This window comes from Mastigoproctus giganteus, chromosome 2 (assembly GCF_048544385.1).
Source record: "Mastigoproctus giganteus isolate SK-2022 chromosome 2, ASM4854438v1, whole genome shotgun sequence".
Lineage (NCBI taxonomy): Eukaryota > Metazoa > Arthropoda > Arachnida > Uropygi > Thelyphonidae > Mastigoproctus > Mastigoproctus giganteus.
In genome coordinates this window covers 208,624,838-208,651,950 of record NC_143576.1, presented here as the reverse complement: position 1 = coordinate 208,651,950, position 27,113 = coordinate 208,624,838, and the positions used below count along the sequence as shown (strand labels likewise).

The 27,113-nt window shown below is 37.4% G+C and overlaps 1 protein-coding gene across 3 annotated transcripts in view; it reads right to left on the bottom strand.

Moving 5' to 3' along the window:
- Positions 1–27,113, bottom strand: part of LOC150090018 (pleckstrin homology domain-containing family G member 4B-like) — a 1,014,666-nt gene that overhangs the window by 581,069 nt on the left and 406,484 nt on the right. For all 3 annotated transcript variants that reach the window (XM_090389713.1, XM_090389714.1, XM_090389715.1), the window contains one exon: positions 25,287–26,006. In XM_090389713.1, coding sequence (XP_090245839.1) covers positions 25,287–26,006 — 720 coding nt within the window. The remainder of the gene's footprint in view (positions 1–25,286; positions 26,007–27,113) is intronic.

Here is a 27,113-nt window from a genome sequence, read left to right as displayed (position 1 = left end):
CCAGAAAACATCACCGCTGTCAAGAATTCTCTTATATGGAATCCAAAACGTTCTGCATGTCGGCGGCATTGTCGTTGAACTTATTCAGTAAGAGTGTACGACGAATGCTGCACCAGGACCTAAATTTCCATCTTACAAGGTACAAATCTGACATCAGACCTTTATGCTAACATGATCACAACTTTTCTGACAGATGAACTAGCTACAAGGATGCATCAAATTAATGAGGTTAGTTGGTTTAAACCGGATGGCGCGACGTTTCATACTGCCAGAGTGCCGATGGATGGCGTACGACTGCTTTTTGTAACTATCATCTCTATGAATGGTGACTATACGAATGCTTTTCATAATCACATCATCTGCATGAATAGGGACATTTCTTGTCCTCCAAGTTCTCTAGACCTGCCAGCATGAGTTGATGAGTTGAAAGAAAGAATTCGTGAAGAAATTGCCAGAAATCTTCTTCTATTCGATTTTTCTGGATCTTGCATTAGAATTCCAGCGCAGAGCCAGAGGTCATCTCCAGGATATCACCTTTAAAAAATAAACAGCATGCTCCGTACTTCAAGATGGCATATTTTAATTTGACAAATACAAATTCTTTATTTAATTATTGAATTTTTAAAATTGTTCATTTGCCTGTCTCACTCTGTATATACACATAACATTTTATAAATATACTCAGTCTTTTTTCTAGATTTATCTTTGGCTTTTCAATCCTTCAGCTTGCAATCTTCACACTGCGAGTGCATGACTGTGAGGACTGATTATCATTGTGCGCTCCGCATAATTTCAGTTATCTCATTTAATTCTTACTCTCTTTATGCTATTTATTTATTTATTATTTTTTTTTTTGGAAGAGTGCTTTGTCTGGAAATACTATATATATTCTTGTGGAATATCCCTAATACTTCCGTATACACTGTGATAGCTGCTTTTGTCATTCTCAAAAATAATGGCCCAGTGCAGCTTCTAGGTCACTTCTTCACACTAACTGGCCTTGGGATCACTCACTCATTGTCTACTCTTCATCACAGTGGCACTTATATACAGAATCGCATTCATTTCTCTCTCCTAAAGCGATCATACATGCTCAAACCAATAATCAAGCCAAGTTTTGCTACTGGTTCACCACCCCACGTTTACCTTCATTGCTCATGCCTGCACATGGCATCCTTGGAATTTGATCCTGCATGCAAGTCAACTGACACTGTCTGCAGGATTGGAAGTAGGGATGGCAAACCACGAAAAAAAAAAAAAAAAAAAAAAAACATCTTAATAAATCGACATATCGATACTAGTGATATATTTAAAGCAATACATCGTTATTCAACACATATCGATATGTTGAAATTTATTAATCATACTGTCTAAGGTTGTATTTGCAGTACTTAAGAGGACGAATGCATCAGTAGATTTTTGAAGCGATGGTAATCTTATTGTGCAGGTCAGGTGATTATAGTGGATGTGGAAGTTTTCCCAACCAACTCAATTCTGCCATGATATGAATGCTATAAGAGGGTTTCCGTTGTTCTGATGAAACACAACGCAACGTACTGGAGACTGGTTAAAGAAGGAGGTCTTTCTAGCAATGCAGCACTGGATATTTGACGGTGTTGGCTGCAGACTTCGGCTGTGATGGTTTTAGTAGGCTGCAACAGTTAAAAAGAACTCTCAATCTAAATATCTCATAAAACACATAGTAAAATCATCCTAGAGTTTGACAGATTACCTCCTGGCTATAGTAAATTCTTCGTCATTAATGTATTAATGTCGGGGACATCTACAGCAAGATCATCGTAAGTGCAGCTATCAGTTGATCATTATCGAACTGAATAGATCTGTCTGAATGAACTTGAACGCATCAGCTAAGCTGTAGTCACGACTTGAACTCCTGGTACCATCATCACTAACATTTTCTCGCGATTAGTTATCCAATCATACGTATCTTGAGAGTTCTTCGTGGCTGCAGTCGCATTATTCCTTTTTTCTTAAATTCATACAGCATTACATGCCAAATGTGCTGTTCTTCTCACGCTGGCGTCTTGTTTTTTACCTCTATTATAAAAAATAGTATTTTGAAAAAATACTATTTTTTTTTTTTTTTTTTTGAAAAAATACTAAAATAGTGATGTGCAGAGATTTAAATAAGATAAGTTCGGCAATGCAAAAAAAGACGTTACTTATGGGACAGCACGGACAAAAGGAAGAACAAATGACATATGTTGCTGAAGCATTAAAAAAGAGCAGAAACAGCAATCTGGAACCATGCCCCTTGAATTGTAATGTGGGAAGAAAAGGTATCACTTATTTTCCAGAGAATACAAAAAGATGTATGAGCATATCCAACACCAAAGGGTAGGAAGATTCTCAATGCAAAGTTCTCTTGAGCACTATAGTCGGTTAGAATCTAGAAACAAAAGTACAGCTGTGTGCATACGCCTAAAAAATGTCTTGATAAATGATCAGAGATTTGATAAAAGATCAGTGCATCCCATATTATGTTTCATTACCGCAATAACTGCTAATTAAATAAGTAGATTCAGTGGCGGACATACTCGTATTTAACAAATGCAGTAAGCAAGAGAAAAATATATACACACGCTGTTTTAAAACTTTTATAGTTTATTATACTAAACTTCAGGTAAATATCTATTGCATATCAACATCTAACATACACCTTCATGCAGAGATATTTTATGACAGCATCCACTCGATATTTCTCCATTTTCCATTTTAAAAAGCAATAGTAATCCCACTGCATATAGGTACAACGCACAACATAAAACAAAGGGTTACTAAAGATAGTGAAATATAGGCGTCTATACACTCGTATAAATTCCTCATCACTCTTTAATCATTCCTCATATTTCAGTTTTAGTCTGATCAACGTTTTCGAATACGTGTAAGCATACTTTCCGAATAAATAAAACTAGCAGCATAACCGTAATTAGGATCAGACAGTGTACACAACGATCAGAGGAACATTTATAAATCCAGCTAATCTTTGTTATCCCTCTCCATATCTCTAAACCCCAGAACGTTCCGTCGCCTGAACGGCGTCAGCGAATCCCTCCTCTTTCTGTTAACACAGACAGTAAAAAAGGTGACAGCTCCCATCTCACCTTCCAAATGGGTCGTTAGTGGCAATAAGATGACTCTGTCAGGAGCGACAACAGATCGAGGAACTTCACGCTTCCCAATCCCCCTGTTCCAAAAGAGGGGAGAAAATAACAGAAAAAAAGAAGGTAGAAATAGAGTAAGGTCGCAACCCTCTCGGAGTAATCAACAAAAGAGGGATGGTAGATAAGTAAAATTTCGCGGCCAGCCACGACCCCACAACCTTTTCTCCTCTCAAGCGAATAAAGGAGAAAAGACAGTTAAAGAGAAGACTGTTATCTCGGGAAATCGAAAGATCGATTGCTAACGTTCATGAGGTTGTCTTTTCCAGAGAATATAGGAACTGCAACACCGACAAGCGCGGTGAGGAATTCTAAGGATGTCGTGGTGACGAAATATATACAAAGAGAAGAGGAAGAGCGGAAAAAAAAACTATAATGATCATATTTAATTATAAAAATAGCTCATCTTTGTAGATAATGTTTACTGCATGCTACAGTGAACTGTCCTATTATCTACTCGACATCATATAGGCCACACCATTATAATAATTTTGCATACAACTGAGTTCATATCACATAGTATAAAGTTGGCAGCACAGCGAAGTTTATACTATGAGCCAACTCATACAGTGTCCAGTGCAGAGCTTAATTAAATCATCGGTTATAGAAAAAGATATTCTATAACAGACGTGGCCAAACTGTGACTCGCGAGCCGCATGTAATTCTGCGGCTCCTAGAGAAGCCGCAGAACTGCGTGGCTTCCAAGGAAGTATAGACGGGGAAAACTTCATGTCTCAAAATAGTCCTTTAACAGGAAATTATATAATTTCCTGTTAAAGTATTATTTCATAAATTATAAAAAAATATATAGTTTCTTGTTATATAGATAATATTGTTTCCGTCACGAAAACGCCTAACCTACTTTTTAAATAGCCCCCAAGGTAATGAAATGAAACCTACTTTAAACATCCCCCAAGGTAATGAAATTAATCGTAATAATTCAACTCGTTTTTTGGCTATTTTTTCCCCCGTCATTTTACAATGGATTATAAGATAGTATTTGTTTACTTTATTCATTAATGAGCAACTTAAATGTGGTTAAAGTGAAGCTATTAACCGATTTTGAAATGGCCCGATCTGAGGAGTAAATTTTTACTGCCTACGTGAAATTTTGGTATTAAAAGTCACTTAATCACTTCGAAGGCTTGTATCTCTAAAATTGCTGTTCTATAATCGAGCTCGCATCGCTTTTAGATTTTAATTGATACTATTTGGGAATAAATTTTTTTATTTATTTTAGTATTAGTATTAGTAACGGCCGCATGGTGCAAGAAAGCTTATGCTGCACCAGCCAAAAAAAAAAAATCCGAACAAAACAATGATAAAAACAAAAAATAAATAAATAAATAAAATAAATAACTAAATAATAATAATTAATAAATAAAAAATAATAAAATAAAAAATAAATAAAAAGGAAATTAAACCTATCATCCTATGCGCTTCCCTTACCCGAAAGTACTATCCAGATGACCTTTGAATTTCCCCAAACTGTCGACCTCTACACCCATGAAGGCAACTTATTCCAGTAATTTACAACTCGCTGGCTAAAATAAAACTTCCTGCAGTCCAATCTAAACATTTCCCCCCGTAATTTGAATTTATGTCCCCTAGTTCTAGCATCATTTATAATCTTGAAAATTTTGTCCTCATTCATTTTACTGATGCCTCTCAGAGCCTTAAACACCTCAATCAAATCTCCTCTAAGGTGTCTAGTTTCCAAACTCTGCAACCCACATATTCGAAGTCTTTCTTCATAAGGACGCCCTTTTGCCGATCTCACCAGGCGAGTTACCCTTCTTTGCACCCTTTCAAGAAGCTCGATGTCTTTCTTTAGGTGCGGTCTCCATACTTGAACACAGTATTCCAAGTGTGGTCTAACAAAAGCCTTATATAATGGGATTATCACGTCCCTATCTCTACTTGCAAAAGTTCGATAGATCATCGATAGGACACCATGGGCCTTCCTTGCAACCTGTTTACAATGCTCAGAGAATTTCATGTCTGACCGTATCGTAACACCCAAGTCCCTTTCCTCCAGTACTGGGTTTAGTTGAACTCCACCAAGTGAATAAGTTTTTTTGGGATTACTGCTTCCAGGTGTAATACCTTACACTTTGTTGGATTAAAGCACAGCTGCCATTTTTCTGACCATTCCTGAAGTCTATCTAGGTCTCTCTGAAGAAGCTCAGCTTGACAGTGATCATTAACTACTCTACCAATTTTAACATCATCTGCAAATTTAGACATCACGCCCACTATCCCTTCATCAATGTCGTTTATGAAAATTAAAAACAACAGTGGTCCTAATACTGATCCTTGGGTAACCCCACTTCTTACATCAACCCAATCTGAGGAATAGCCATTTATCACAACCCTCTGTCTCCTGCCCTGAAGCCATCCTTCTATCTATCTAAGGATTTTCCCAGTGATTCCAACCTGTTCCAGCTTATAAAGCAACCGCTCATGTGGGACTGAGTCAAAAGCTTTGCTGAAATCTAAATAAACAATGTCGAAATTATTCCCTAAATCCAGCTCGTGAGTGACCCTTTCGAAATAGTGAACCAGATTTGTTAAACATGATTTTCCCCTTACAAAACCATGCTGAGTATCCTTGAGAATTTCAATTCGATCCAAATGATCCTGAATTCCACCCTTGATCATTGCCTCCATGATTTTCCCAACTACTGAAGTCAGACTGACAGGTCGATAATTTCCAACTTCACTTTTAGAGCCACCCTTATGTATGGGAGATACATTTGCACTTTTCCAATCCAAGGGAATCTCCCCAGAGTCTAGTGATGCTCGCATAATTTGCCTCAATGGTTCAATGCACTCGCTTACCGCCTCTCTTAAGATTATAGGGTATATTCCATCAACTCCAGGAGCCTTACTGGTCTGTAGGCTCGAAAGTTTTTTCATTAAATAATCTTGCGAAATTTCAATATCATTAATTACATATTTTTTAACTTCGCTCCCACAATTTCCCATTGCCACAAAAGGCTTTTCATTTGTAAATATCGATGCAAAATAACTGTTGAGTTCATCTGCAACGGCAGCTGGTGTATTTATTACTATCCCTTTTCCCTTACATAAAGGTCCGATCTGGTTTGTCCTGCTCTTCTTGGCATTTATGTATGTGAAGAATTCTTTATCCCCCCCTCTTTGCTCTGTTTGCTAGTGATTTCTCATAAACTGCCTTTGCCTGTCGAACCTTTTCTGTGGCTCTATTACACATCACCTTGTAGCTGTTATAGGCTTCAGTACTTTTTATTGCTCTGTAACCTTTCCATGCCACCTTTTTCTGCTCAAGTAATGCGGCAACTTCACTATTCATCCAACTTGGAACCCTTCTCGTGGAGTATTTTTTTAATGGTATATACGCATTCAAGGCATCTGTGATTAATGTTTTAAAAGCGTACCACAGTTCAAATGTATTCATTCTCTGCGCGATATCTACCCAGTTAATAGAGGCCATGTAGTACCTTAAGGCATCGTAATTTCCTTTTCTGAAATTAAAACCCATTCCTTTGCCTTTTACTTCTGCTACCTCTCTCGTCATCATCCACCATAGAACTCCGTGATCACTTCCTGCTACTGGTTCCTCTACTGTCAGCCCTGTTATGTCATCTGATTCATGTGTGATGATGAGGTCTAGGATATTCTTTTTTCTAGTACTTTCCCTGACATGTTGATACAAATAACAGTCATCTAGTTGATTTAAAAATTTTGTTCCCCATGTCGAGTTTCCTTCCCATTTACTCCAATCAATTAGAGGCAAATTGAAATCACCCATAATAAGGCATTGACGCTTACTTGCCCATTCCATTTGCATGTAGAGGCTTTTGTCATAATCTTCACAATCACCTGGTCTGTAGATTACTCCTACTCGCATTATACCTTTGTTTCCAACTATCTCACACCATACAGACTCTATACTAGCATGTGAAATGCCTGAATCCGGAAAAGCTATCGTCGCACTCAGGCTGCTTCTGATAAGAAGCATTACCCCCTCCACCCCTTCTATCTAACCTATCCTTCCTAAATACATTATACAAGCCGTACTGAACTTCATCATCCCCAATTTCCGGGTGGCACCACGTCTCTGTAAGCCCTATTATGTCCGCGTTACTTGTTTTAACCAGCAGTTCGAATTCGCTCATTTTATTGACGACACTTCTAACGTTACTGTATAAACAATTAAGATTTACTGTTCTTGTATATTTAACAACCCTAACACAACCCTTGAAGTTTTTTAGGCTCTCTTCCCTGATATTAGCTACCCGCTCACGTGAAACGTCTTTGCCCCCAGAACATCTGGATAATACGTCCAGTTGGGGTAACAGATAAGAACTCTTAAGGTATGTGCAAGAGTTACATTGACCAATATTATCAGATACTTTAATTAAGTATTAATAGATAACAGGTCTAATTAAAAAAGTACCTGTAATATATTTGAATATGTTTTCCCTCTCATGAGATTTGATACCGTGATTTCAGCGATCCGATTTCTGCACTCTTATTTTAAAAATTATCCTATGGAGAGCATATATTGTAATATCTTCGGAACATCATGAAATCTGGCAGTCTCTACTGCAAATTTGAGTATAAGAAATTATGGGGGACCGGGTTTGAAGAGCTTTAAAAGTGAGGAACCTCAGTCAAGTTGCTCTTGGTGAAAAATTGTCGTATTTTTGGGACAGCATGAGCAGGTCCGCTCGAATGTAAAGAGAAAGTTGATCGTTTTTTGTTTGTTTGTTTGATTGTTTTTTTGGGGGGAGGGGGGAGATTGTGCACCTAAAATACATATATCAAACTAACAATTAGTCACTTATGGTATTTAGGGAACATAAAAAATTAACACATGTATCCCTTCGGTTGAATATAAGATTAACTCGTTTTCTTTATTTAGAGTAATAACAACTGTGGCTGAAGAAGCAAGGACGTCTAGCACGAAAGATGGGGCCAGAAAAGACTGCTTTTTGCCACTCACTGAGTGTCAAAAAAGCAGTGATAGCATATGGCAGGTCTAAAGGATAACTTGTTAAAGTGGCTGAATTTGGCTAAGTAAAGTGGCTGCTGGTGTTTCAAAAAGAACGGTAATAACAGATTTTAAGGAATGGTGTGAGTCAAAATCAACCAGAAATCATCGGCAGAATCGTGGTCGAAACAGTGTGAAAAGTGATAGTGATCGGAGACGAATATCATGTCTATTAAACGAAAAACTATTTCGAAGACAAGAACTATTGCAAACAGTTAACCAAGGACCTCGATAGCCGATTCCTGAGAGAATACTGCGAAGAGAATTTGGTTATCCATAACATGGATATCAGGAGTATCCCCCCCCCTTCTCTCCCATCGAGAAAGGCCAATGTTAACAGCTGCACATAAAAAAAAGTCTCGCACTATCACATCCTTGATATTTTTACTGTTCGGATCCTTGGTGATCCAAGTCAAAGATCCTCTCTGACATGCTTCGCAATTTATAGTTGATGAGACAAATTAAAGTAAAAAAATAACGAGGTACTCACACTTGCTTGTCCATTAGAAATGACTAAATAGGTTTTTTTTCATACGATAGAGTTGTGTGGTCTGTAAACATTCAACCCCCCCCCCACTATCATCTTTCCATTATCACTAGTCATCTGACACCACAAAGACTCTGCCTCAGCCCACTAGTGAGACTTAATCCTGTCGCTTTCAGGTAATTTTTGATAAGAAACATGGCAGCATAGCCCTCCTCCTACCCTTTGGCTTCCCCTATCTCTCCTGTATATAGTGCATTCACAGTAATGCAATTCTTCTTTCCTTATCTTGAGGTTTCATATTGTTTACAGCACTCCCGGAGTTATAGGGGACATCGCACTACACAGATAGATTATATTTTGTATTTTATTAGTTTTCACTACCCTGATACATATCTTATATTTACTTAAGATTTCTCCTTTGGCCTACTGGAGATCTGATTTTTAATTCATTACTTCTTTATTTATGAGGCCTCCGTAGCCGATTATTTATGGCAAATCAAGATTTATCTCGATTTACCATAAGCACAGATATCATTCTCGAGAAGAGTGCAAATGCTACCTTGGTCCACGACATTAACCTGTATTTTTTTTCAATGAAACACCCCCCTCAAAAATCAGTTTCCCTGAACTCAGAAGCTCCATCTATGGCATTAACAAGACCATCGCTCTTGCTATATAATCGAACATTGCATCATTTCTCATGGTAATTCCATCTATACCTATACTTATATTATTTAATATATAAAGAATTTTGAAATAATGTGCAGAAATATTAGAATACTAAAACAGTGTGCTATCTTGCGGGTGTCAGAAACTGTAGGGTAACCGCTTATTTCTAGTGAGATGTTACCGTTTCTCTAAAAGAAGTACTGTATTTTATTTTTAATCCTATGTTTTAAGTCCAATATCACATTAACATAATTTCAGGTAACAGATATCATATAATTTTGTAAACCGGATTTTAATGTTGACAACTCCAACTGGCTTCCGTTTTATAGTCACGCGGATCCACCTGGTCGAGATGCTGAGACTTTTGCAATTATTAATGACCTCGCACATATTGTTCATTTACCTACCAGAATACCAGACAATCCTAACCACACAGCCCAGGCACTCTAGGCACCTCAGATCACAACTTGGTGATGGTCTCTTCTCCAATGGAGTCTTTCTCTTGTAGCCATTCTCAACCTCGAGTTGTTTGGTATTACAAGCATGCAAAATGGGATGATCTGTGAGATTTCTTTTCTTCTTTTACTTGGTCGGATTACTGTTTCAAATGTTCTGATGTCAACGTTTGCTCAGTTAGTGTCAGTGAAATTATTACTATAGGTATGAAAGCCTTTATTCCACACCATACCTTAAAATCTCGTCCTTTATCTAAACCTTGGTTTTCCAATAAATGTTCTAAGTTGCTCAAGAGAAGAATATTGCATATCGTAATTGGCTTGTATCCAAATCTCCAGATTCAATTTCTGCCTACACCAAAGCTCGCAACAATTATAAAGCAGTTATTAAAATTAATCAGTCCAAACTATATTTCGAACAGGCTAAAAGTAAAAAACTGATTCTTGTCCAAATGGTAGTCGAGCATTCTGGTCTCTTGCCAAAGCTATTTGCCACAACTTTTGTCCATCTCTTTTCCCACCTATGTCAAAACCAGACGGTTGTATTGCCACTTCAGCCAAAGAAAAGCTAACTTGCTAGCATCCTATTTTATTTCCAACCGGTGTATTGATGATCTTGGTAAACGATCTCCCACTATTCCCAGTACACTCAATGACTCCTGTGGTCAAAAGGATTTTGAACAACCTTAGTGGTAAGAAAGTTCCAAGTTCTGATGGTATTTCTCCACTTGTCCTTAAGACCTGTGTTCCTGAACTTACTTCTGTTCTGTGTCACCTTTTTTCACTTTCTTATTTCACAGGTGTTTTCCTTTCTGCTTGGAAATTTGTTCATATCCAGCTAGTTCCCAAAAAAGGGTACCTCCCATCCAATTATCGTCCCATTGCACTTATTTCTACTCTATCTAAAGTAATGGTGAAATTAATGAACCGCCAACTCTTAAATCATCCGGAAACATTCCACCTGATCAACGATCGCCAGTATGGATTCTGTCAGTGTTGATCCACTGATGTTATTCTGGCTTATGTTAGCCATCTAGACAAATTCAATGGGAAAGTTTGGTGAAACTCAAGCAGTTGTTCTTGACATTTCAAAGGCTTTTGATCATGTTTAGCATAAAGGTCTTCTAAATAAGCTTCCAGCATATGGTTTGCCAACTGTTTTTTTTTTTTTTTTTTTTTTTTTTGTAATTGGGTATCCTGTTTTGTCTCTGACTGCTCAATTGGGGGTGATGGTGGGTGTTTCTCTGTCTTCTGACTTCTCCACTAATGCTGATGTTCCCCAAGGTTTAGTTCTTTCTCTCACTCTTTTCCTCTTGTATATTAATGACCTTCTTCCACTGACCGGAAATCTTATCCATAGTTTTGTTGATTACAGCACATTGCATTCCACATTCCACTTTGAAAAACCTTGCCCTGCACAAACAGCTTCAACTTCTCGAATATCCAGTATAATTCCTTAAATACTAATCTCCATGTAATTCTTCTGTGGGGCAAAGATAACTTAGATGATTTCAATTCTTCTAAAACTCAGTCCTGTCTGTCTTATGTCTCGCGAAAAGAATTCTTCTCCATCTATGCTTATCTTTGGGGACACTCTGATTTCTAGACAAGATCATATACTGTATCTCTATTCGGAATTACCCAGACTTCTAATCTCTCTTGGCATAAGCACATTACAAATATTGTTTCCTCTGTATCTAAAAAAAAAAAAAAAACTTTTGTTTTCTCTTTCGCTCTCTGCGTTTCTTTTTCTTCGAAACAGAATTTCACTTTGTGCAAATCGCAAATCCGCCCTACCATGGAATATTGTTCCCACATCTGGGGCCGTGCCCCTAAAACTTCTCTCAGGCTTCTAGATTCTATTCAAAAGAGGGCAGTTAGGTTAATTAATGACTCATCGCTAATAGCCTCTCCACTCTCTGTCTAGTACATGTTCTGTTTCTGCTGCATGCCTTTTCTCTAGAATGGGCCTTGTTCTTCTGAACTGGCTTCAATAATTTCCGTTCTTTCTTCCAAAACAGTCCGAACACGTGCAGCAATCTATTTGCTGTCAAACTTCAAACTCACAGAACCAACTGTTCTTTTTCCTCATTTATTCATTCAACTTCCGTTTTCTGGAACAACCTTCCTTTATACGTATTTTCTGAAAATATGTATGAAATTGTAAATATCAACAAGTATCTTCTTTCATCTTCTCTTTTTGGGGTTTTCATAAAAAAAATATGTAAAATTAATATGTAAAATTAACATGTCATTTATTAGAGTTCGACGTTTTTAATTGATCCTCTTTTCATATACTTACCACTGACATTTATTGCTTTAAGCTAAACTTGTATCGAAAAAAATACAGCAAACGGAAAAGATGATATATTCAGGTAGATCGACGTTTCCAAACTTTTTTGATTATGACACGATATGTGCAATAATTCGCTACTCTTATCCAGAATTTTGCAATTATTTGACGTCACATCATTTCTGTTCTTTATCTTTAAGATGGTGTTAAATGCAACAGTATAAACTTCCTTCGTTTCAGGAAACAAAGATGTAAAGAATAAGACAGTGGGAAAACATGTGCTTGATCATGGCCATCTGAAATCATTACATCAGTTATTAGCTTTCAATATTTATGAATGTCAGCGAGCAATGACAGTATTTGTTGTTGTTATGGGGGTTTAATGGCGCATAAGCTACTATGGCTATAATGTACCTATTCATTTATAATATAAGGAAATGAAAAATTTTGGAAAATCAGAAATGATTAAAAATTCCAGTTTGCTTGAAGTCAAGTAAAATTCGGAAATATTTGCCTTTTCACCAATGAGATTCTCTAAAGTTATTGGTTTATCAAGATTTACCAGTGATAGCAGGGTTGATGTTCTGTCTTGTCTATAGTAGGGGCAGTCAATGAGAATGTGTTTAACAGTCAGATTTATATAACAATGTGGACGCTGTGGTGGATCGTCTTCTGTGAGTAAATAAAGATGGCTTAGATGGATATGACCTATTTTTGCCCTTGAAAGGACTAATAGTCTCTCCACTCTCTGTCTCGTACACATTCTGTTTCTGCTGCATGCCTTTTCTATAGAATGGGCACTGTTCTTCTGAACTGGCTTCCATAATTTCCATTCTTTCTTCCAAAACAGTTCGAACACGTGGTGTGTTCGGACCGTTTTGTCTGTACATCAAGACGAGATATACGGACACTGGAGTCACTACACTAAAGAAAGACAATCTAAGGTCGAGACAATCTCCCATAATAAATTCCCCAAGCCACAGAGGAATTGTTAGAGAGAGTAATGTGACACAATGGAAGAGAGATTCGCAATTGAATACTATAGTTCATAAAGAAGTGAACTGAAGACACTATCTACAGTCTGAAAAAAAAAAAAAAAAAAAGCAACATAGTGATACAAAAGAAGCGATCAGGATCATTTGCTTACTGCATAAATTTGCAACAGGCAATATTATGCCGATATGCTTTACCGGAAATGTGACCCATAAAAGAATTCCGTCGAAATAAGCTTTGGCAGGATGCGCTGTTCAGAATAATGCATTAGAGCTAAGCAGCTCAGAATGCTATTTAGAAATGTAACTTTGAATAACCTTAGTGTTTTGTCTGACGTTGATAACAAGCTCTTATTGATTTCCTACTTGGTTACCGTTGAAGTATGTTCGCTCAGAAAGCATTCCACAGAACGCAAGATACGTTAAAAGAAGAAACAAACAACACAGAAAACTTTAACAGAGCTTAATACATTGGCAAAACTACCATACTGGCAGGTCCACCACAGCTGGAGGGGTGTCTAAAGCTCAGAGAGTCCGACAGTTGCTTCCTATGGTTGTTAAAAGAATGAGAGAGTCTTTCTAGTATTTCTCGAGGAGATTGAATTTCTAGTTTCGCCTCTGGCTTAAGAAGGAAAACTTTTCGGAAAATTCGGGTGTTATTTCTGCTTAATTCTTTACTCTTCATTTTATCCAAAAAACTCATGTCATATATCTAAGCTTTGGTTTTCTAATGAATTTGATATTGTTTCAAGGAAAATAAAACTACAACTTGTAATTATCTTGCATTAATCTTGCAGCAATTAAGTTATTAATACAGAAAAAGTTGATTTTGAAAAATCCAAGAGGAAGAAACTTCGTTCCTCTTGTTTTAACCCTCGCTAAAGCCATTTACACAACATTTGGCCATCTTTACTCCTACCACTTTTCCACTGGATGATTCTATTGCGTATTTACCTAACGATTTAGGCCTGACGTAGCCCAGTGGTCAGGAGCGAGAGTGCATAGCACGCGTTCCTTGAGTGGACCGGGGTTCAAGCCCGTGACTACTAAATATGATAAATATTTGTATTGACGATTTATTGTAAACTCTACTGACTTGGTTGTCGTGCCGGAGTATAAACAGAAAATTTATTTATTTATTTATTTGATATAGCTGAAACACTCATTTCCTCAAATTTCTACACAGATGATCTGGAAAGTCGCCTCTTATTGTATTACAGGTTTTCCCACTTATTTGGCCCTCGTAGGTAGCACAGTTGGTAGGATCGCCGTCCTCCCCACACTGGATGGAAAAGACTGAGTTCGAGTCATGTTGATGACATGAGGAACTTCCATGGGCCGGCCTTTTTCACAACGTGGCTGAGTTAGTCGGTCTCAGGCGAGGGTAGCATGGTTTTTCCTACCGGAAACTCGGGTTTTTAGTCCAGTAAACAGAAAATCGACCTCAGAACACTGTGGTCGATATGTTATAGATAATATACACGGAGCACTATGGTCTTAGTTGCGATGCCCCTAAAACCCTACTACAACAACGACCCCACTTAATCAATGCAACATTCGATTTTTGATAGAAAATTGGAAAGATTCTAAGCAATCTTCCAGCAAGTTAAACCTGTGCTCTACAATCACTCCAAAGGCAGATTTATTATTATTATTATTTTTTTTTTTTTGTTTCTAATACACGCTTATCCTACATATTTTGAAATGTTTTCTTTAACTCTGCCTCTTTCTTCCAAAACAGTCCTACACGTATATCCGTTAGTCAATTCATTCACGTTTCATCTTCGAACTCACCAACTAACATTTCCTCTTCTCCTCTTCATTTATTCTCTTCACTTCTGTTCTCTGGAACACTACTTTCGCCACTATGTATTTCTTGAAAATTGAAAACTACGAGAATTCGGGCCAATAAAGTTCTTCCCTTCTCAACCTTTAACTCATCCATGGCATTACACAGATTATCATAGCTTCCGAGAAATCTATGTTTTTGGTATCACCACAGGAGATAAAAAAAAAAAAAAGCTTGCACTGTATGTTAACTTATTGGGCTAAACAGTAATAATCCTGCTTTACAGTATTTAATTGGGAATATTTAAATGGTGTTTAATTGGGAATGACTGGGCAGTTGGAAGTCAACTGGCCACGCTAATTCTTTTAATTCGAACAGCAGGATTCATTGGCCACCTTTAAGTCACCCACTGCGAAGATCTAACAAAAGCTAAGGTAGTGATTCTTTTCGTATCTTTCTGATCACCTCCTTGTGATATAATTAGACGGATAGCGTCTTTCGAAAGCCTCTGGTATTCAATATTACTTTAACGTCTGCTTCCTTAGAGAATAAAGGAGTTTCAACATCATCTTCTTAGACATACGAACATGGTACATTGAACATGCAGAATCCTGTAAATACTCGGTCAACAATTTACGCTAAGGCGAGGCATTTGCTCCTGCAAGTTTAGCTAATTAATTTACATAATATTGAATGTTTCGCCTTTCAAGGCTTCTCTGTCCTTAGTACTTTGTGCACGAGCTTTCACATTAGCCTTTTCTGCTTGTTAAGAGTTACACACTTAAAATATTACGTAAGCATTTTTGAGCGATGCCTTTTGTTCAGGGTGGAGGTAAGTGACCCCAGTACTCACGAACTCTCAGACCATCACTTGGTAGCCGGAGTTGTGTGTTCACTGGACCGTGAAGAATCTGATAACGTAGCTACCACCTGCATTTTTTCTGCCTTTGGCACCCCACTCCTCAAACACCTAGTGTTCTCTTATCTCTGTGTTTAATAGAGTATGCCCAAATGCACGTGTCTGCTGTTACAATATCATTATTCTCTCAACGATACAGACCAGAAGGCCCTGCGCATGAACAAAAATGGATTAGGAAGGACGGGGCACAGAAAGGGGGGGACCTATGTAATGTAGGTAGTAGTCCTAAGAAAATGACGACCCCGGAAAAAATAGTTATCAACACTTTCAGGGCGTGTCCCTCGTGGAAATAATCGCGCGGTCCTATAAAGAAGCCGGGTAGATGCAAAGTAAAAGCATGAAGTTCATAGCAATTTGCACCCGGTAATCACTACAAGTTCTCAACGAAAATTGTTTTTCCCCAGCGGCTAATTTATTTGCGAACAGACAATAGAGAAACAGCAAGAAGCTAAAGGTAGAGTCTAATTTATGAACATATTAAATCAACAGGAGCGTTCGTGTAAATACAAATTACACGATTTAATCTATATACCCACTTTAAAGTTCCGCCGGATTAGATTTACCACGGAGTGGAGAAAAACAAAAATACTTTGCAATTCAAATGACACTATTCGGACTGCAAGGGATTGTCTTTTATATTTCAATATTCTTTGAAAATCTCAGTTTGGGACTGGTTTCATCTTATGAACGCTTGTGTTAACTTGTTTAAATTTTATCCAATGTCCAAGAAAATAAAGTAAAGCTAGACACAGAAAAGAACTGTATATAAACCCTAAATTTACTGGTAATTTACAATGCAATTAGGCATAATTTACAATAACAAAGGCCATTTAAAGATTGAATTTTTATATTTTTTCAATATGAAAACAATTTTAAGAAACAAACTGTACGCATATATATACAAAATGCCTTCTTACTCTGAGCAACAGATTTACTATGAAGAATTCCTATACATTAAACAGGAAAGCAAAATTTTCAAATATATTGTTCCAATAACTATTCAAATTTTGAAATATAGACAAACGTTTTAAATCTTCGATTACTTATAAAGCGTCTAAGTTTTCAATTTCGATAAAGTTTATTATTAATTTATTAAATATTTATAAAGGCATTAATATTTTCCAAGTTATAAGTATGCAAATTAATTAAGAATGGAATGTTCGAAATGTGAAAAATTGTCATTCGTAAATTTGTAAATATTTTGTCCGAATTTTATTAAGTCAATGGACAATATTACCGACAAAAAAATTAGATAACATCATATTTTCATTCCTTTGAATGGACGAATGTATTAGTTGCTTCATTCTAAATATTCTGTGTGGTACTCTTGTTGGCATTTACCAAACGCTGCGAGGCAGTGCTTACATGCTGAAGTAATACCTTGCAGGATAAGGCACTATAGTTTGTTATAGATTATGTACAGGCAGAATGAAAGGGCGGATGGAGGGGACGATGAATCCAGCGACCCGTTTAGATTCTCTGTAGCATCCTCACCTTCTCTCTCTCGTTTTCTCACCTGTTCCTTTCCCACATGTGAATCTCTGGGCACAGTCCATAGTAGTCTAACTGGCGACAGTCTCATTGATCTAGTCTTGGTCACCGTGAGCATCGTCTGCCTTTTCCGTATACAACATTAGTGCGTGCAAGTTTGAAGCACCAATCTGTTACAAATGTCTGTGCAACCTATTCACTCACAGTTACATGTCTACATGGGAACTTTCCTTCAATGAGTAAATACATACCATATTGCCGGTCTGTGAATTTATGAAGGGATCTTCCATCATCTCCAGTAACTGGAACGCTAAATATTTCAATTTAACATTCCTTTGTTTTGAAAAGGTCTTGTATTTCCTGTGATACCAAGTTCTTATCTCTATAAAATATTAATGAATTAACGTTAATAAATATATTAATAATATAATAACCATTAATAGTTATTATATTAATATAAGTTATAGTTATACACGTTAGCCCTTGGTAGTACGGATCTAAAGAACGATACCTTTCTGGAAAAAGGGAGATATTTGCTGACAACAGTAACATAACATAGTTAAAATGGTATAAATCTCTTTTTGTGTGTGAATCTTAAAGCGTTGGCACGCAATTCTGCTAATATCAGCTAAACATAATGAAAAACATATAGTATTGGTGTGTTCCAGAGAATTTTGCAGGGGGGAAGAATAAAAAGGGGAGAGTTGAATAACTGTCCAGTAAAACAGCATGGAACATCTCGCGTACACAGCCAAAGCTTCTTTGTGTGCTTTTTGCATCGACAGCAAAGACTTTCGCTGATATCTTCGAGCTGTGGATGTGAGATTCCAGAAATGGGCACTATAATCTGTTGCTTCAAGGGACGTGCTCGGGAAAAAGGGTCACACGAGTCTTAACAGAATATTTTAACCGGGAATGATCCTTAGCTGAAGTTCTTCTCAGGCGAAATCCTTATTAATAAATTGGGAGCACAACCTGATTTTCTCCCGATCGATCGTCCAGGTAAAATTTCATTCAACTAACTTCCCACCTGATGGCTGAAATGAGACGCTGCTCCATATTGCCTGAAAGTAATATCAGCTTCTTTATGATAATTTTTCAGAATGATATCAATTCGAATAATAAATTGGTTTAAAATATATTTTTAAGTACTAGCATAAAAAGCTGCACAAAAATAGAGAAGTTTTTAGAAAAATAAAATACAAAAATAATAGAATTCCTAAACAACATGCCGCACTTTCACTACAGCTCTTGGTTTGGGAATTTGGAATCCTCTTGTGCGTATTCAATTAAATATTTTTGAAATATATATGAAATGAAAAAAAATAATAATAATAATCCGGACTTAATGAACATTACACGTTTTTATTTTCCTTTGTTTAAAATTAACTCCAAGGCAACTCAGATCATTAGAAATAAATGAATCTTTCTGTAAATCGCACGTGTTTAACTCAGACCATTATAAATAAACGAAACTTTCTGTAAATCGCGCGTGTTCTAAGGAACGAAAGTCGCTTTATAGCTGGCTTGTACAATTATGGAATGAAAAATGATACAGCTTCGCCTGACTACTTCGGGCCCGTTTAAAAGACCTCAATAAACTCTTCACATGATCAGAGCGAGTTGAACCTGCACCTTTCCGAAAGGGTGATAAATCCACTCAGCAAGCCATGGAAGCCTTATAAACAACAATATGGTGTCCTATCGATGATATATCGAACAAGGTTCTATAGAAATAGGGAGGTCATAATCCCACTGTAAAAGGCAATTGTAACACCGCATTTGAAATGCTTGTCCAAGTATGGACACTTGATCTAAGAAACAGACACTGAGCTTCTTGAAAGGGTCTAAAAACGGGCATGGTGAAATCACCAAAAGCGCTCGTGGAGTAAAATTCCAGAACAATAAATTAAAATCACAGGAGAAGAGATTTAGATCAGATTGAAGGAAGTTCTTTTAGTCATTGATATGATTCGATATATCACTGATTGCTGGAATAAGTTGCCTCTGCAGAAAGTAGAGACTAACAGTTTGAAAAAACAAATTAAAAGTCAACTGGATAGTTAACTACGTGAAGAGGTAAGCGCATAACCTACTTTTCTTCTTTTTTTTTTTTTTTTTTTTTTTTGTCCAGTGCAGCAAAAGCCTGTGGCTTCCTTGCACTGTATGGACAATATTAATACTAATAAACAAAATAAATCAATAACGAAGTTTCTATAAAAGTAACTCACATCTACATCTGCATATTTTATATTTGCATACAACGAAGTTTCTATAAAAGTAACTCACATCTACATCTGCATATTTTATATTTGCATACAGTAGTAAGAAAGAATTAAAACAAAAAGAATAGAAAATAATAAATTATGAAGAAAACATCACTCTTTCGAAAATGCCATGACAAGAAGTGGACTAGATTTTTCGAAGTTCCATAGATGCAAAAGCGAGTTACTTTTAAAAAAGCTTTACTATTCATTTTGTAATTGGTAACAAGGTAACTACGCGTAGAAGCTCTTTGGCTATAATTTAACAACAAAAAAATTGCAGAATCCGCTGAAATTATATGTACTAATACCAGAGAAGTTTCATGAGGTTTTTTCCCTATATAGTATACCATAAAAAGTTGGGGGAAAGAATATACAATTATAATTACCCGCTCCAAAGGTGATGTAAAAATATACCCACTTACCATGCTCAAAGCTTGATCGCTTTCGACTAGATTGATTTTACTGTACTAATCTTTATTGCATACTTGTAGTTTCAGTTCCTGTTTACAGGGGGAATCCCAGTTAAAGAACCAGACAAGCACAAAGCAAAAGTTACAACACTGTCAAACACGTATAGTATAATAGACATTCCAGTCAGAGGATGTCTGACGATACCACATTAAAAAAAAAGCATAACATAATACACTAAAATGACAGAATTCATGGGATACCTGGTTCCTGGGCAGTGCGATGCTGTCACCCCCTCTCATTAGTGGACGAACCCACCGCTTGGCAGGTATATAGGCACACTCATCACTGCATTCACGTAGACCGTAATTCGATGTCAGTATCGATAAATGTCGTGAGTTAACCGACTTTGAAAGATGAAAGAGGGATGACAGTGGGTGCCCGATTCATGGGTCACTCTACTGCGGAGGTGGCACAGAAAGTTCACTATCCCCGTTCGACAGTAGTATCAAGAGTGTATCGGATATACGCCATTGCCACGATGAGATGTTATTCCGGCAATGGCGTATCGGATATACGCCATTGCCGGAATAACATCTCATCGTGGACAGCGCTGTGGGCGGAGAAAGGTGGTGGATGAACGGGGCCGTCGACATTTGTCTCGCATTGTGTCAGCCAACTGGAGAGCGACAGTGGCACAAATCACCGCCGACTTCAACGAGGAAGGTGCCAGAAACATCTCCACCAAGACCATCAGGCGATCATTAGGCTGTTGTTGTTGTTGTTGTTGTTGTTATTTGGTTTTTAGGATCATTAGCAACTAAGGCCATATTGCTCCGTGATCATTAGGCGCAATAGGCTATGGGAGGCGCCGACCCACCAGAGTCCCATTGCTAGCACCACAACACAGGACTCTACACCTCAACTGGGAGAAAGAACATCGGCACTAGACCTTGGATGATTCGAGACGGGTCTCCTGGTCTGATGAGTCCCTTTTCCAGTTATTTCGAACGGACGGGAGGGTACGTATCTGGCGGAAACCGCAGGAAGCTATGTACCCGTCATGTCAACAAGGAACTGTTCAGGCAAGTGGATGGTCGGTAATGGTCTGGGGCGTGTTCAACTTGCACACGTTGGGACCTCTGGTACGTCTAGATGCATCTCTGAACGGTCCAGGTTATGTGTCCTTCCTTGCAGACCATCTACATCCCTTCATGGTCATCGTGCCCCCGCAGGATAATGGACTCTTCCAGCAGGACAATGGGCCTCCCCCACAGAGCCGTAGTGACTAGAACATGGTTCGAAGATCAGATTTTAAGCCTATGGAATGGCCTCCCCGTTCATCGGACATGAACCCTGTGGAGCATCTTTGGAATGCTGTGGAAAGGTCTGTTCGAGCTTTGGATCCTCCACCCAGGAATACGACAGTATTATTGACAGTGGTGCAGCAAGCATAGATGGAAATACCTGTGGAACGGTTTCTTGAAGTAGTGGACTCAATTCCTCGCCGTGTGACTACCCTTATCCGAGCGGAAAGTGGCCCTACCCGTTACTAGGTAGGTATCCCATGATTTCTGTCCACTCAGTGTACATTAATGGAATGCAAGGAAATTGCACTACTAAAAGATTATTAAAATTCACAGTATTTTAAAAAATATTTACATTTTTCTATTGAACGGATCTTCAATGGGCTAACTACCCTGTCAGCTAAACAAAAATGCAATTTTCTTAATCAGTTAAATTTCGTAACCCAAATAAGTTATTCTTACGTCACAGATGCTCGCGAATCCTATTAAAACCTGAATGAAGTCAGCTTAATTGGCATATTTATTATGAGCAGATCTCAGCACCTCCATTATGAAGGAGAAACAAAGTATATCTAAACAAGACAGTGAAATCAAGAATTGCTGTTTATATTTCGCCAGCCTACTACGTTTCATTTAAAAAAAATGCCCATAAATAAGAAAGCGGACGCAAAACCTTTACCCAGGTCAATTTCAAAGTCCAGTAATTCTAAGATTTATTACAGAACACTAGATGGCGCTGCCAGATTGTTAATAAAAACCAGTTGTTACAGTGACAACAACCGGAAGCAAGTTTTCTTTCATTATAACACCAAGGTCAGGTGGAAGTGAATCTCAATGGGAAGGGGAAGCGGGGGAGAGGAACTGTGGAAGACGGAGGTGTGGTAAACTTGGCAGCACAACGTACATTACTGGTCAGCCCTGTTTATGCAAATTAAAGAGCAGAATTGGAGAGTGCTGGAAAATACAGTTCCAGTTTTGTCGAGTTAGCGACCTGCATTGAAAATGATGCATTAAATTTGATGATGATGCAAATTTTAACGCACCATTAAATTTAATATCAGCAACACCCTGTATGGTTTTTTTTTTTTATAAAATGAAGAAGTTAACAAAAAACGTTGAGCGTTTTTGGTTCAAGGTATATATCGTACTCGTATATGCAGATTGTTGTTGTAGTATGGTTTTAGAAGCATCAGCGACTAAGGCCATATTGCCCCGTGTATATTGTCGGTAAATTGAGTGTGTTCTGTGGTCGACTTTCTGTTTGCTGGAAGAAACCCCGAGTTTCCAGGAGAAAAAAACCATACCACCCTCGCCTGAGATCAATTTAATACAGCCACGTTGTGAAAAAGGCCCATAAAAAGTCCTCATGTCATCGACGGGACCCGAACTCGGGTCTTTTTCAGCCGGTGTGGGGAGGATGGCGATTCTACCAATTGTGCTACCTACGAGGGCTATATATGCAGGGGTGCCAGAGCACACAGAAATTTGGTTTAGGGTGGTAAGTCTAGTACGTTCCACACTGGTAGCTTTTACAAGAGCGAACACGTGACAGTACAATTAATATAATATAAAACGAAATGTTCTTTGGAAAAGGGTTTAGCCCTGTTAGGCGTGTGTTTAGTCCGACTATGCGTCCAGGCTCCAATATACACTAAGTGCCCAGTTTATTAGGCACATTCTTCATGAAATACAGCGCTCCTTCAGTAACAGCATCATGTGTTCGTACTATGCAATATAAAGCAGGTGGAGGGATTATTGTGAAATTCAATGCGAAAATGCACAAGACGAAAGATTTCAGTGATTTTGAGCATGACATGGCAGTCCATACTATTACAACCTACGGCACATATAGTATAACTTGCACTGAAAACAATATCCTCCAGTTCTATAGTTCGCAACATCGTGATGTTTGTACATTGTTCAAGACATCTATCGGTCGCCACAGCAAATAACACAGGCGAAAAATTTAAAGTGTTACAATTTGACCCCGGCCTCGCCATATTTGTCGTAAATTTTTTCGAAATCGAGAAGTTTTGTTTCACTTATCTAGTACCAAACTCACTACTAATCGCATTCATGATGCTCTGAACGTTTAAGGTAGGCATATGTCATACATCTTCCACACCAGTTAACAATATTATTACAATACCATAATTAATAATATTACAATAAGAATGTTATTGGTGTCATGTAGTAATTGTTGAATATTCGTATTTAATTATTAAACGAAAAAAAAAATTCAACTATAAATATAAACCTGATAACAAAAATTAAATTCTATTTTGTAAAATGCCTAATTAGTGATAAGAAACTGTTATTGCGACTTGCGAGAATCCATGCGGCCCGTCTTAGACAATTTGTTTCGGTCCCTAGTGAAAAAAAAAGTTCGACACCGCTGAGCTAAAGCGAAGAGTGCTGTACGCATGACCTTGAGCCTCCACCTTTATCAGTTGTGTGTAAATCACTTCACAGCAGAGATCAGGTATTTATTCACAGGTGCAACGCGTGTCCATGGTTGATCTTTACGCATTGTAATTATGTCGCAACACATATAAGGGGGGTGGGTTATTTCCAGATTGTCCGTTTGCGAAAAAAATCGATAACATACCATCTCATTTATCTACAAACTTGTAATTACTATATGCCTAGCATGCTCTTTGATAACCTCCTCTTCCTCCTCTTCAGACCTTTCGTGATCCAAATACAAAACGCCCAGACATCCTGGATTTCCATGATTCAGACTAATGCGGTGTTTCAGCGTTTCCCGTTATTACCTTCCGTGCCTGTTATATTTCTGCCTTAACTGCGTGTTTTCTAGGCTGAGTTATACAGGGAACAAAGTCCCCAGTATAACTCATGAGAGGGAGAATTCCACACCAGACCAGCTAACTCAAACCAGAAAGAAAAATTCATTCAGTAAGTAAGAGAACTCGAATATAAACTTTTCAAAGGATTACAAGTAGTAGCTAAACCATTATATTGTAATCTATACGGAATCTTTCTCTATCAACTCCAATTTTTTTGCCAACCATCAATCACCAATACTGAAGTAACTGCTGATCCTTGGACATTATGTTTGTATAGAGTTACGTATACCTATTATTATCTATTGCAGTGGTCTCCAAACCTTTTTGGTCACGCACCCTTATTTTACTTAAAAGGACTAGCGCGCACCTCACAAAAAATATATATAATAATAAATAAATAATAATAATAATTAAATATATAAGTTTAATATATTTTTTATTTATAAATGATATCTCATATCTAAAATCACATATAATTTTAAAAGATCAGAAATAAAAAGAAACAAAATTAAATTGAAATTCAAATACAAAATGATAAGAAATCATTAATGTAACAAGTGTAGTAAATGTAATGCAATGTGGTGCAATAAAAGATTCTCTCTCTCTCTCTCTCTCTCTCTCTCTCTCTCTCTCTCTCTCTCTCTTTGTTTTATTTATAAATAATTTAAATTATTTATAAATTATAAATATTTATAAATAATTTACATGGTATGCATTATATCTAGATTATATATCAGTGTGGAAAACAGTCCTCACGATTTTATTGAGGATCATCTCGAGAACCCCTAGGGGTGCGCACACCCAACTTCGGATACCACTGATCTATTGCATGTACAATACGCAATGACTGAATTGCCATTTTTTAACATTTGAACGAAGTTATCAAATTAAACATCTCATAAAAAAAGAAAACATTGGAAATGAAATGATGTTTCTCTTATTAAAGTGCAATAGCAGCTTGAAATTAAATGATGAAACGCTGTATGTCAAACACTTCAGACCTTGTAATCAGTCTACTTTCACGGACTTTGAACTATCGTAATGTTTAACTTGTACTCAAAGTGAAGTCAACTAGCGTCATCTGGAGATTTAGGTTGAAAGCATGTTATACATACTTTCAACTGTCGGAAACAGAAACAATAATATAATAAAAGAACCAACATAAAAATTGCACATACTCACCCGCTTCACAATAGACGACGTTATCTCCGAACTGTTGCTCGGAATTTCTGTCTCGCTCTTACTGTTAGCATGCTCCTGATGGTAAGGAGCGATATTTTTAACCTCAGTCGATGTTTCTTCAAGTCCATCAGCTACAGTCCGAGCGACGGCAGCAGTTAGGATGACGTCATCCCGTTGCATCTGACCTTCGTTAGAAATGCTGATAACGCTCTCCACTCCAGCGGAGATTCTCAGAGACAAATTAACATCAGAGCACGTACTGTCAGCGAATCCGCCAGTCCTATCATTATGATGGCATTCCTCCATCGAATTTTGATCTTTGGGTGCCTTTGTATTCTGGCAAAGGTCAGTGCTGAGGTGAACATCAATCTTCTCATCATCGCTGACCACGGTAAAACTGTTTGAATCATCGTTATCAGTCATATAGTGGACATCTGTGGTAGAGAGCAAACGATCCTGATGTTTCTCCGCTATTAATGAATCAAGTTCACAAATATCTTCTAAATGTGTCATTTGTGTTGGTGAAGAATTATCAAGCAAGTCCCTCTTTGATGATGATTCATAAGTAGAACTACTGTTTTCTTGACTAGAGTCATTGTTGAAAACTCTAGTTCCTCGCCAGGTAGCACTATCTTCGCTCACACTTGTTTTCTCCACAATACAGTTTTCAGATGGATATTGCTGTCCAGGTTCTGCGGGAAGGTCGTCATCAGGCGATCTCTGAAATGATAAAAATGAAATACTGGTGAACAACATGAAATGCAAGCCTAATTCGAATTTTTTTTTTAAATTGATTTTATAAATATGTTCTAGAGCGGGGGGGGGGGATACTCGTTTTTCATATTACGAGTTATCGTCAAATTAGAAATTGAAAATATCCAAAAAAGAGCAATACAGTACGTTTGTTTTAAAAGTGGACTCGAATACAAAGAGAAATCTTACCAAGAGTGGTGTATATTTTTTGGACTTGAAATGCTGGAAGAAAGAAACGATAAAGCAGGCTTACTCTCCTATATAACTAGCTGTTAAATGGTACCATAAATTGCCCTCCTCTCGTCTCACAAAAAAAAAAAAAAAACTTCAACGCACGCACCGACAAGAGCTTTAAGAAACCACTACTAAAACCATCCTATGAAAGAATAAATTATGTATACTACAACTACTATAACAGGACTGCAAGATAAATCACAAAGAAAATCTAGAGATATTTGATATCCCTGGACACTTTTTTTATATATATTTTTTATGAAAACCCCAAACACGAACGGTATCAAAACCTATAGTACTGAGTTCAAGGAGATGGGGAGGGATGGGATGCCGGAAGCTCTGCTCTAGAGAATAAACATGGGTTTCACCACTTCAAGCCTCCAATAAGCAAAGTGGCAACTGAAATTCCTAACCGCAACCGTTACCCGAACCTTAATATTGATTCTTCTTACAATTTATAAGACTGTGATTCTGTATTGTGTGTGAAGAAATATCAGTGTTCAACCTTTCTCCTTCCTGTTCACTTCAGGCTGACTGATCCCTCCTCTGTTTATTTATTTAGTTTTATTTTTACCTGTATATTTTAATTTACTGTTTTGTGTTCTCTTTATATACACTTACTTTTTTTTCTTTGCATAGGAAATTTATACTCCAAGTCTCTACTTTGGAGCTGTGTAATTATGCTTTGTAGCTGCAGCCTCAGGCATGTTTGATTGCTGTTTTTTAGCTGTTAATAATATATATATATATATAAGCATTCGTGACAGGCTTCTTTTGGAACTGTTTAATAATTCCAATGTCGCGTTAATTTCCTCAGTCATTGCAAATCTGTGAACTGTC